General features: G+C 28.0%; 2 protein-coding genes across 2 annotated transcripts in view; both read left to right on the forward strand.

Moving 5' to 3' along the window:
- The window catches only part of LOC149886089 (uncharacterized), a 282,044-nt gene that overhangs the window by 217,198 nt on the left and 52,361 nt on the right, over nt 1–12,485 (forward strand). The window lies entirely within an intron of this gene.
- Nucleotides 1–12,485, forward strand: part of LOC145184644 (SID1 transmembrane family member 1-like) — a 35,775-nt gene that overhangs the window by 9,611 nt on the left and 13,679 nt on the right. Inside the window, exons 2-14 of the mRNA XM_090092476.1 lie at nt 1,258–1,849; nt 1,961–2,076; nt 3,389–3,547; nt 3,638–3,686; nt 6,594–6,692; nt 7,381–7,461; nt 7,588–7,714; nt 7,929–8,009; nt 9,825–9,918; nt 10,167–10,222; nt 11,982–12,059; nt 12,172–12,284; nt 12,380–12,453. Of these exons, the coding sequence (XP_089948602.1) occupies nt 1,655–1,849; nt 1,961–2,076; nt 3,389–3,547; nt 3,638–3,686; nt 6,594–6,692; nt 7,381–7,461; nt 7,588–7,714; nt 7,929–8,009; nt 9,825–9,918; nt 10,167–10,222; nt 11,982–12,059; nt 12,172–12,284; nt 12,380–12,453 (1,322 nt within the window). The 5' untranslated portion in view covers nt 1,258–1,654. The remainder of the gene's footprint in view (nt 1–1,257; nt 1,850–1,960; nt 2,077–3,388; nt 3,548–3,637; nt 3,687–6,593; nt 6,693–7,380; nt 7,462–7,587; nt 7,715–7,928; nt 8,010–9,824; nt 9,919–10,166; nt 10,223–11,981; nt 12,060–12,171; nt 12,285–12,379; nt 12,454–12,485) is intronic.

Consider the following 12,485-nt stretch of genomic DNA (forward strand, 5'->3'; position numbering starts at 1 on the left):
TTCCATTCCGAGTCAAGTCGTAACATTTGAATTTCCCGCGTTATGAATCGTAAGATGTCGTAGTTTTGCGTAATCTACCTTGGTTCAAGGTTTCAACTAAAATTTTTGCGTGATGATGAAATTTATGAGTTGATGTTGAATCTTGGATATCCTAATCTAGTTTTAGTAAATTGAATAAATTAATCATATTATGACTTAAACTGCAATAAATCATTTTAAAGCTTTGACTAAAAGCTTTGTCTTGTTTTATTACGAACTATAGACATTTCTCTAATTCGATTGCGCAACTAATTTCTCAACTTGAAAAAGAGGCCAGTAAGGACAAAAATGTAAACAGATAAAAACTCTTTCTCGAAATTATAAAATTAAAAATATAATTTCGCTCCAAAAGATGTCTCATTCCAACTCAAGCATTTTCAGACCAAACGAAGTGAAAAAAGGTGGAAGAGGGATGTATTGCTGTATTCCACTGTGCGAAAGTTCGTTTTATAATAACAATATGGAAAAGACTAACATTGCTCTATTTTCTTTCCCAATTAAGAAAAAAAAACTTGATGTTTACAGAGCTTGGTGTAGCGAAATAATTAAATATAAACGTAAAGGAGGTGCTGATAAATTTGAAGTAATGAAACATACGAAAGTGTGTGTATTTCATTTTAGGCCTGAGGAAATAAAAGTTAGTTCAGGATGCGGTAAAAAAAACTTTAAAATCAAGGAATGAAGTTCCAGCATTTTTTCATTCAAGACACCACAAGATAAGTTACCTAGAAAATCTCCATGCAAAATGTTGAAATATCCAGAGTTTACAACTAATATTGATACTGAAACTCATACAATAATCGATTCTACCAAAAACGTAGATTGTGAAAATTGTAAACTTTTATCATCCGAAAAAACAATCATAGAAAAAAAAATAGAAGTATGTCATGAAAGCTACAGAAGCTTGCTTGAAGAATATAAAACTTTATAAATAATAAACGACCAGCTAAAAAATAATATTTTTAGCTACCAAAATTTTGAAAAAGAAAAAATAGTTTGCCGCTATTTGTTTACATTTTTGTCCTTACTGACCTCTTTTTCAAGCTGAGAAATTAGTTGCGCAATCGAATTAGAGAAATGTCTATTACGTTAGATTACTGTTTATACCGATTTAATTCCGACTTTGTCGTAACATTAGGTTAGATTATGGTTCGACTTCGACATAGGTCTTAACATAAGGTATGATTACGTTCCGAACCGACAGTCGGAATTTTTTAGGCTAACGCAGAGCTCTATTGAAATGTAATGTGTTAACTTTTCTTTCTAAGATGCAACAGCCAAAGAAGTTTTTAAAAAATTTGAGGACCCATGGTTCAAAATTTTCTAAATTTTGGGTGATTTGATGCGGAATTAGCCCATAGCAAAAAGGCTAATTAGATTTTCCAAATAAGTTTGATATTTTGGTCCATAGAGATAAATGGTCTAATTAATGGTTACAACAAGTATTAATGACCACTTTTTTATGTTTTTTTTTAAGTTAGTAGTGTGCTCTTTTATACTTTAGATTTTTTATGACATACTTGATATACTTAAAATTATCATCTTATAAATATTTTATGGAACTGCATAATATGAAAGTATTTTTATTTTAGTACAAAGAATAATAAATTGCAATATGCTATGCACACACATGATATATTTGTTTTTACCAACTTATTTTACATGGAAGTCAGTACTTTGTTCTGTATCATCACAGAATGATAATAATACAGTCATTGGAAAGTTAGGTGTTGAGTATAGTGGTGTTGTTGCAAAAGGAAAGGAAGATATCTATTATTTCAAGCTTTCAAATATTGTTAAAAATGATTCTGTAGGTATCTATTCATGTGTGTGTGTCTGTTATACAGGCACACACACTTACACATACACACATGCAAAATGTGTAGCATCTAAATATTTGTAGATATAATTTTTTTTAAAGGCTGTACGAATTTCTGTTACAAGCCCAAATTCTAGTGAAGAGTCACCATTACTTTTTGTTGCTCGTCAAATGAGAGGTGTTAACTCTTGGAGTGTTCCCTTTACTTCAGTATCTGGGTAATTGCTCAGTTGTATCATAAGTTTTCTCTTTGTATTTGTAACTTTAAATTTTAAAGGGACATTAAATTATTGTTATTATGTTTCTTACAAAAAGAAAAAAGGCATGCTTTGAAAAAAAATTAAAATAAGCAATTTTTTACTTTTTTTTCTCAAAGCCTTCTAAAAATTAATCATAAGTGATAAAGATAACTTTTATTTTACAATTTATTTTATAATTAGAGTTTTAACAAATGTATACAAAAAAAAACAACAACGACAAAAAAACAAGAAAATGTAATTGAAAAAGTATATGAAAAAGTTTTAAATAGTTTTTTGATCTATCTTTCATTTGTTTAAAAGTTAAAAAACAAAGAAATGAGTTGAAAAAGATTAATTGAAGTATGAAGGATGGCTACAGTATTAGCAGTAGAGAAAAATCAAGATGATTATCATTATCTAAGAATCATATCAATAACATTCTAAAAATTTGTAATAGGACAGTGGCACCTAACATCATGTGCATTCATGCCCTAAAATAACTATAGAATGAGCAATTTATATTCATCAGAAAACTAATACTGACTAAATGCTGACTTCAAGAGCATCAGTTTTTCTTGTACCAAGGTTAAAGTAGATTTTTACTATATAATCAGGCATGTTAAGTAAATGAAACAAAAGTAGTTCTAACAAGATGGAACTCCTACTAACACTGCTCAGATAGTCAAAGGATGGATGTAAGAAAGAAATTAATTTAATGCTATGGCCAATTCTAGCTGAATCTATTGGGATGTTAATGGAAAAAGAGTTAGTCAAGAAAAAAGTAAATTCAGTACATATCCTTAATTACAATCCATTTGGAAAAGAACTTCAACAAAAATTTGCAATAACTTGGTAAAGTTAACCCATTTTACTAAGTTATTGCAAATTTGGTTGGGGGGGGGGGGGGGTTACTACATTAAATACTTTTTTTATATGGTACTATATGGTCCAAAAATTCTTAGTTTGTCTAAATATTTTTGAAAGCATGGTATACTGTTATTATTATAAATTACTATTATGATTATTCTTATAATTTTTCTTATAACTATAGACATTGTTTATATTATTATTATTATTATTATTATTATTATTATTATTATTATTATTATTATTATTATTATTATTATTATTATATCTACTATTGTTAATAAATTCTGTTTAGTTAATTTTCTTCTTAGCTATTAAGAAGTTAAGTTTATATTTTATTTTAGTTATTTTAATTTTTTATTTATTGTTTTAGTTATTATAATATTTTATTTATTTTTTAGTATAATAAAATCTTCTGTTTTAGGAAGTCTTACAATAATGTCAGTCGAACACTGTGCCCATCATTAAACAAGAACTCACAAAACAAAACAGTCCCTGATTTCTATTTGGATATTTCAAATTCTAATCCTGTTGGGTTGTTTTACTCTTTTAGAGTGTACACAGAAGTTAATTATGTAATCACGTAAGATTTTAAAAGTTTTTTTTACATAAGTTGTTTGTTTTTATCTATGAATTTTAAAAAATGACCAGAAAAATTTGCTGTTGTATATAGATCAAAAAAAGATCCATATCCACTTAGTGCCAATCCTGCTGAACCAGTAGTAAGTACTCATTCACATAATCCTAAACTTTCTGAATTAGTTTTAAGTACTTTTTTTAATTAATGTATTTGCCATAGAATAAATCTAGAACTATAAAGTCTATACAAATGAAGAGTGCAAGGGGAAAACCAATGGTGCCTCTTTTTTTTTTGAATTAGTGCCCCATCTATATAGTAAGTTTGTTGCTGTATCATTGCAAATATGTAAATGAGCACTTCTCACAACATAAAGTTTGCTGTGAAAGCTACAGGTGCTTTAATAATGTTTAATTGAGAATAATATTTGATGATTATTTACATTTTATTTTTACATGGACTGTGATTTATTGTGATTTCTAGCTTCAATTATAGAATGCAAAATTTTTTTCTCCAGAATATTTCCACAAATATTTCCATAAAAATTTGATAACACCTTTGGTTACCTCTGTAAATACTTGTTCAACAAGTGAGAAACTCACCATTACACTTGAAATCAAATACAGTTCTGCAGATTAGCTCATCAAGAATCAGCAAGAGAAAGACTTCACTAGGGCAAATCATTATACATCAGAAAGACAGCAGCATATCACGTCCTTGTAAAAGCTATGTATGCTTTTGCATTTGACTTTGCTAAGAACATGAGTTTTCCTAGTTTTTCTACCAATAACATTATTTTAGTCAGCTCTCTAGGTATGCATTTAATATAAACAGCTGATAATCAGACAGTGTTCACCTGTTTTATTATGATGAAACTTTTATTAGAAAGATGGATTGAAGAATTCTGCTCTTGTCAAAACCTTCACCATTTGAAATCATCAAGATGGAGCTAAATGTGTTCCTAAATATTTTGGAACATATCAAACCATTTTACAATGCCTTAAGTCTAATACAAACCTGCCCAATCCATGAAATCAATTTATTCCAAAAAAAGCTTTAGAACCAGCAGTTTTTTCAGACTTGCTTCACAAAAGCCACAAACAGGATTATAAGCAGGATTGAAGTTTACAAGCAGGATTGAAGTTTAATTTATATTAGATAAAAATTAAAAGAAAAAAAAGAAACTTATTTTAAATACATTAAATACATATTATACAAATTATAAGTAAATCAAAATAATATTTATTAAGTTTTTCGTTACACACAGGGCTGTGGAGTCGGAGTCGTGGAGTCGGAGTCGGAGCTCATTTTGGCTGGAGTCGGAGTTGGAAAAATTGTACTGACTCCTGTTTTAAAAAAATCTTTCAAAGTTTCATAACTTTCAAAAGGATTTTATAGATGTTATTCATTAAAATATTTTATGTTATGTCAGTCTAAAGCACAAGTATCAAACTCTAGCCCTCCAGTTGTTACAAAACTACAAGTCCCAGGATGCTCTGAAAGCTGTAGGATATCCAGACACAATGGAGAATTGTAGTTTGCAACAACTGGAGGACAAGGATAATCATATATCACCTCCCTTGCGCTCTCCTCTACCTTCCCTTAAACTATATAACTTCATGATCCCCCAAATCCCGACCTTAATTGTCTGTCACTGTGCTACATATTCTTAGTAGAAAGCTAGGCGTGCCACCACCAAGCACCAAAGAGTTGCTACACAAACAGAAAGACTGTAAGTATTCAATTAACTTTGTTTCTCTGGAGAGAGAGAGAGAGAGAGAGAGAGAGAGAGAGAGAGAGAGAGAGAGAGAGAGAGAGAGAGAGAGAGAGAGAGAGAGAGAGAGAGAGAGAGAGAGAGAGAGAGAGAGAGAGAGAGAGAGAGAGAGAGAGAGAGAGAGAGAGAGAGAGAGAGAGAGAGAGAGAGAGAGAGAGAGAGAGAGAGAGAGAGAGAGAGTATTAGAAAATTAGTGATTGAAGAAGCTGTTAAACAAAGAGAAGAACTAAATGAATGTCTCAAGGGACGCTTTGTGTTTCTTAACAGAGTGAGCTATTTTCCAATCAATGTTTAATTCTTTTTTGAAAAAAATGAAGCAGTTACCAAGACATTGGCAGTAAAAGACGCCAAAACTAATCACACCAGCGAATTTCTCCAAGTCTTAGTAGAAAAGATTCTTAAAGAATATGAACTTAAAGAAGAACAAGCTCTTTCATGTTTGAAATATTGTCCAACTGACAATATTTCAAACATGATTTTGACAAATTCATGTTATTAGTGACTGCATAAGAGTTTATTGCATAACAAGAGTTCAGAAAAGTTGTTTGTTCAGAAATTGTTTTCTAATAAATATTGTTTAAAGCACTAAGTGGTTGGATTATTTGTATCATAGTGATGAAATAGCCAATGTTAACATTTTACTACAGTATATTTGTTGTTATAAATTGGTTACTTATGAAGGAGTTGGGAGTCGGAGTCGGTCCATGATAAAATTAAGGAGTCGGAGTCGGAACAGCAGCTTACCGACTCCACAGCCCTGGTTACACATAAAGAAATCATACTGTGTTGTTTTTTTTCTTTAACCATATTGTAATTACATTGTTTTGATAAACTTGATGTTATTTAGTTTCCTTTTACTAATTGCTTTTTAATCAGAAATCTTTGTAAATATATTTTTCTTGATGGAAGAGAAGATGAGAAAAAATATCATATTTTATATGTTATATGTTTTAACCTGGTGGGAGAGGTTAAAGGCAAAGGGTTGTGGCTTGTGTGGAGGAACAAAAGATTAACAAAATAACTACATTTTGTTATTATGTTAAAAGAAAAAACTGTGACATCACTGTTTTTCTCCTTCCATCCTTTAAATTTAATGAGAAAAAAGTTAAGTTTAGAAAAAGAAGCCCCATAAAGAGGTTTTTGGTGTAAGCAGTAGAATCATATTTAGCCAATTATAATAAATATGCTATTTTATAATAGTTAGATAATTTTTTTTGTTTTTTTTTTTTGTTTTTTTTTCATACATATAAAATTTATATTTTTAAAATTGAAAAATAGGTGTATTTATATGAATTTGCTGCTGATGAAGAGAGGGTCCTAGTAAAAGCTACATCACAGAGTGCGATTTGTGCAATCATCACAGTTCAAAATTCAAAAGTATACAAACTATATTTTTTATTATTCACCTTTGTTTTCATTAGTTATTCTGTATACTGATTACTATTGCTATCAAAATCTATGACAGAATTAATTTATCCTTTACATTTTTCTGATTTTTGTTGTTGTGGCTTTGACTTCTTTAATTAAAAATGTGTTTTTGAATTTGCATTTAAAGAAACACTGTTTATATCTATTAGTATTTTTGTATATATATTGTATGTACTTTTCTTTTTGTATATATATATATATATATTTACAAAAAGAAAAGTACACTTGTTTTTATATACTTTCCTGTGTACTTTGATTAGAAATGTAATATTTGCAAGCATTTTTTAAATTGGAAAAGCAAAGATTTGTTTAATGTAGTTGAAAAAAATACCATAATGATTATTTTTGTATTTGTTAGAAATTATATTTTCTCATTTTTTACTGAAGATCAGAGACTGTTTTACTGAAATAATAATTATAATTACTGAAGTTGGTGATAATCAAAAGATTTCTTTTGAAAAATCTGAATTAATTTAAGTGCTGACATGTTGCATCATAAAAATATTACAATTTTTAGTAATTAATGTATTATTAGTATTATAATTTGTAACTTTTTAGTTTAAACAAAATATTTAAATTTTAATGTTTTTTTGTTCAAAATTGAGTTCATGTTTTTTAGTTTTATGTAATCATTTAGTGTCCTACAATCACTTCATCTCAAAGTGGTTATTCTGGAGTTTATGCTACTATGACTAAGCAAGCAGGAATAACAGTAGAGGTGTTTAACAGCTTTAAAATATTTCAGTAGTTCTTTGCTTAGTGGCATTTTATGTATCATTTAATAGATAACAGTATTTAAAGTGTTACAGAATGCAATGATCATTGAGTTTTCTTTATTTTTTAGAAAATTCATATTCCAGCTGGTAAGTTTTATATTGTGATAATGGTGGAAGATACAGATGAAGCTTGTGAAGTTCAAAATGGCAAAATTAATCCATTCTCCTCTGCAAATCTTGATATTGATAAAGAAGGTCTGTTAAGATATTTTCTCTTTTCCTGTTATCAAAAGTTTTTGATAAGTAAAATCATGATGTTAAAGTTTAAGAATTTTAAATACCATTTTAAAAATGGCATTTAAAATTCTATTCTTAAAACATTTTCTCTATGAGTAATTCAAGTTTCAAGAGCTTTTAAATAAATTTTATTCATGTCTTTGTATTTTAAATATGCATTTAAATTCTTTAGGTGGTAATATTCATTCTCCTGCTGTTTTTAAAAATGATCGCATGAAGAATATGCAAATAAGTGTCCAGGTTTTGCCTAAAAGTGAGTTTTTTATTTTATTTAAATTGTACATCTTAGCTGATTTAATGAATTCTGAGTTATTCAAAAGTCCACATAACAAGAATTTGACAATATGGAAACTATACAGATGAAGGGACCTCAGAATGTCAGGTTTTTAATTAAGCTACATAGAACCAAGTTTATTTATTAAGTTCTGAAAATGGTGAATAATCTGAATAAAGAATACCATTTTAAGTGGTAAAAGCAAAAATATTATGTTATCCTTAAAGAACATTCTATGTTATTATAATATCTCTATGTTAATATAAAGTTGAAAAAAGTCTACTAGCTTTTAACAAACTTGTTAAAAAGAATTTAAAATTTTGCAAGCCCTTCTGAAAATATGTTATCAGGCATAATGCTTTAAGACCCTAAAAGCAGGGTTGATTAGACTACTTTATAGAATAATAGATTCAACTTTCTCAAAATTGACTTTCAAAACACCTAGCTTTTTGAAGTACCAATTCAAAAAAGCTATAAAAACTAAAATACTTAAATGGTTACTTTTGAAATTTTTTCTTTAAAATATCATCAACATACATGAAAGGTAAAGAATAGAGAAAAATGTTAAAATTATAATTTTAATCCTAAATCAGGGACTGCAGAATGCTGGGTAGTACTTTGGAAGAAATCAGTCAATAAACCAAAAATATCAGTTTAAAGTACCCAAGATTGTTCTCTTTACCTATACACAATCACCTCATTTTATATCATCCTGGTTGTCTTCACTTAAATCTCTCTCCCCATTTTAGATATCAGCTTGTAATCAATCACCTTTTCAACATCACTCAGGTTGTCAACTCATCCTGACATCATCAACATTACTCATGTTGTCATCAGCATCATCAGTGTCTCTTTCATGATATTCAAACTGAATGCTTTTCTTTGGTCCAATATTACAAAATAGTTTGATCATTATTGGTTTTGAACCTGTTTCACCTAGGCAGATGTTTTACTGCATGTAAATTTTAAAACATGGTAATATGAAGATTCTCAAAGCATCACAAATATTCTTCCTACATGTATATTTCTCCTTATGTTTAAAAAATGCCTCAAATGCTTGGCTTTCCTTTCTTCATTTACTTGTTCTTTTTTAGCTTTGTCTTGATCTCTGAAACCTTTTCCAATATTTTCTTCCCCTCCATTAAGCCTTGAGTGTGTTATTTTGGTTACAGACAACAAATTAGGAATTTCTGCTAGCGATGTAGATCTCTTAGATATTGTTTGATGGCACTTTTTGTACTTAGCAGCTTTCATGGTACTTTTGTATTTATGTTTCCAATAGGTTGCTGAGCCATATGGATCATGTTTTGGATATGAATTGTTACTGCTGTTAAAGACAATGACTATTTGGTATTTTCATTAATACACAACTCGACTCTTAAGCACTTATCTCCCTGCATCCACTTAACACTGAATTCTCAACTTAAGACAAACCTTTTTCATCTGCATTTATGATTGTTTCTTTTGATGCTCACTTTGGCCATAACTCTGCAATTTTTTTCATAAAACCTTAAACTCAAAAGGTTTTTATATAAAATGAGGCAAAATGTCTGTTTTATATATTTCCTTTTAAACTAACTCAATAAACTTTCTTAATCAAATTTGTATAAACCTAACCTTAATTACAGAAAATAAAAGAATTGATTTATAAACACCTAAAAACAGAACGTATAACAGAAAAGTATATTATGATAAAGAAGGGTTATTTAGAAAAAAATTAGGAATATGAAAAAGTTTAAGAAAAAAATTGTTTACATATTCATAATATAAAATTTTTGATGCTCTTTCATATAGTTGATGAATATGTGATTCCTGTGATTGCACCTGCGGTTTTTTTTGGCTCGTTTTATTTTTTATCAGTTATGATCTATGTGGTGATTTGGTGTTTGTAAGTTATCTTCATTTCAAGATTTATGTTTTTGCTCTAATAATCTAATTTACAGTTATCTAATTTATAGTTGTAAAAATTTATAATTTATATTTATGTAATTTATAGTTATCTAATTTATAGCTATGTAAAATTATCTTTTAATGTCTTCAAGTACTTCATTTATAAAATTATCCCAAAGTTTTAAAATGCAAATAAAAACAACAATAAAGGAGTTGCTGTAGAAATCCAAAAATTCTTTGTTTTAGATCTGAAGATGGGGGTAAATCGTTCTTTGTGTTTCTTTTACCAAATAAAGTGAAAGGTAATTTTTTAACAAAAAGTTTTTATGTATTTTACTTTGAGTTAAGAATAATTCCATATAAAAAAAGGACAAAAAATGAAATTTTTATCTCTTTCAACTTTTTTTGAAATTAAAACCATTCATACAGCCCAATCTAAGATAAAAATTTCAGAAATTACAGTGGCTTCAAAAAAAAAGAGCATCAAAGTTTAAGGCTTTTTTTAAAGTGCCATAAAATGAAAGTTTAAGAATATATTGACCTTATTGTATTTTTTTCAAGAAAAATTCCTAAATCTTGCATGATACTAAAACATAATTATGTTTTAAAATGTTATCAAGTATAATAAAATGAATTAATAAAAAAAACTTAACTCAAAATTGTTGTAACAAAAGTAAACAAAAAAGTTAGTACTTATAATGTTATTTTTATCACTGAAAGTTACTTGCTTCTACATTTCTAAAGACTGAGTATTTCTTTCCTTATATCATCTTAAATTTGTGAGTCTAACTATGTATAAAGAAATACATTTTTCCTGGTTTGTGTGAAGAAAAATAGATTCACTTCTACAGCAAAACTAGCTTTTAAAATTTAAGATTACAACATCACAGTGACATCTCAAACAATCACAAATCATATCAGAGAACTAGGTTATAAAGGTAGAGTAGTTTGAAAAAAATATTTCTTAACTGTAAAAAAAATGAAGCATCAATTGGAGTCTATAAAGTGTGGTGAAAAAGAAGTGAGGTACTGTAAAGCTTACAGGAGGAAATGGTTTAGGGTAGTATGACTAGGAAAAGAGTGAGAAAAATGACAAAATTGTTGATGGATACTTCAATCTATTATAAAATTCTGAAAGACAACTTGCAACCTAAAAAATAACTAAAAAAACTGAGAATGAGGAAACAATTTCATATTCCAGTAGGGTAACAATCCAAAACTTACTATTAAGGAAATGAAGCTATACTTTTATATAAATAGCCTCAATTTTTAGAAATGACCATTTCAAAATCTGGGTTTGAATCCAAATATTTATGATATATTTTGGACAGAAAATTTGGTGACTAAGCATTTAGCCATAAAAACAATTTGAAAGAAGTTATAATGAGCACATGAGATAATATAATAATAGAAGAGGTAGAAAGTTGGTCAACTCAATCAGATCATGTTTTTTAACGTTTGAGGGCTCTGTGGTAAAAGGAATCCCAGTTCTTTTTCAATCTTATATTATGATTTCCCTTGAATTTTCAAATCAAGGGAAATCATAATATAAGATTGAAAATGGAAATATAATATAAGATTGTTGATGGAAAGACAAAAGTTATTTTCTTGATGTCATTTTTCTGAAAAGCTATACTTAATCTTATTTTTAGGATAAAAATATATTTTTTAGCTAATTTTAATTATACTTACCATTTGCACGATTTATGCAAACATAATAACCTTTTTTTTTTTGCTGTCAATTTTATGCATCATTACAAACTACAACAAATAATTGTTATAAATTTTAATAAGGCATTTAAGGTGTTTTCTTTATAAATCTTTAAACTGTTTTATTTTAATCAACTTCTTCATTATATAACATACCTTATTAATAGTCAAAAATTGGAAAATGAAAGTTATCTAAAAATTCTTTACTGTTTTGGATTAGAAAATCAATATTTTTTCTAAAAAAGCTATAGATGAATTATTAATCTAATTAACTCATTTATAATTTTAACAAAAGTCAAGAATTTTTAACACAATTTTCTTTTTTGATATTTTATCTAATTTTAAAAACAGATGATGCAGTTGTTGATACACATGCACCAGAAAGTGAACCTCTGCGAACACCTGGGGAAAATAGAAGTATTAATTATGGTACCTTTTTTATTTTTTAGAGTTGAGTTAATTTTTTTGTCAATTTTTAATTTGTAAAGTTTTGTTGTTTATTTCTTTTGTCTTTGCATCTTTTGAACTTTTAAAATAATAGGAAACATCGATAATGAGGCAACTATGCAATCAGCTTCAGGTATTAATTCTGACAGTGAAGACTACGATTGGTTGGATGATATAGATGAAAATAAGGATGTTTACAGGTTAAAGGTAGTAGAGCTTGATATTTTAATGTTATTTGACTGCTGTTTTCTTAATACAAAAGCCTTTCTAGGAATGTCTTTAAACTTAGAATATTTATTTAGACAAATCTTTATATATCTGATTTATCAAGAAAGTCACATAAAAAGTTGGCGAAAAAATTTAATGTATATTATTGGTTAGTAGTTATTCACTTTTGTAAGAAACAAG

The sequence above is a fragment of the Hydra viridissima genome, unplaced genomic scaffold (genome assembly GCF_058129835.1).
Source record: "Hydra viridissima isolate aposymbiotic clone 2 unplaced genomic scaffold, HvirCarnegie_v1 scaffold_7, whole genome shotgun sequence".
Lineage (NCBI taxonomy): Eukaryota > Metazoa > Cnidaria > Hydrozoa > Anthoathecata > Hydridae > Hydra > Hydra viridissima.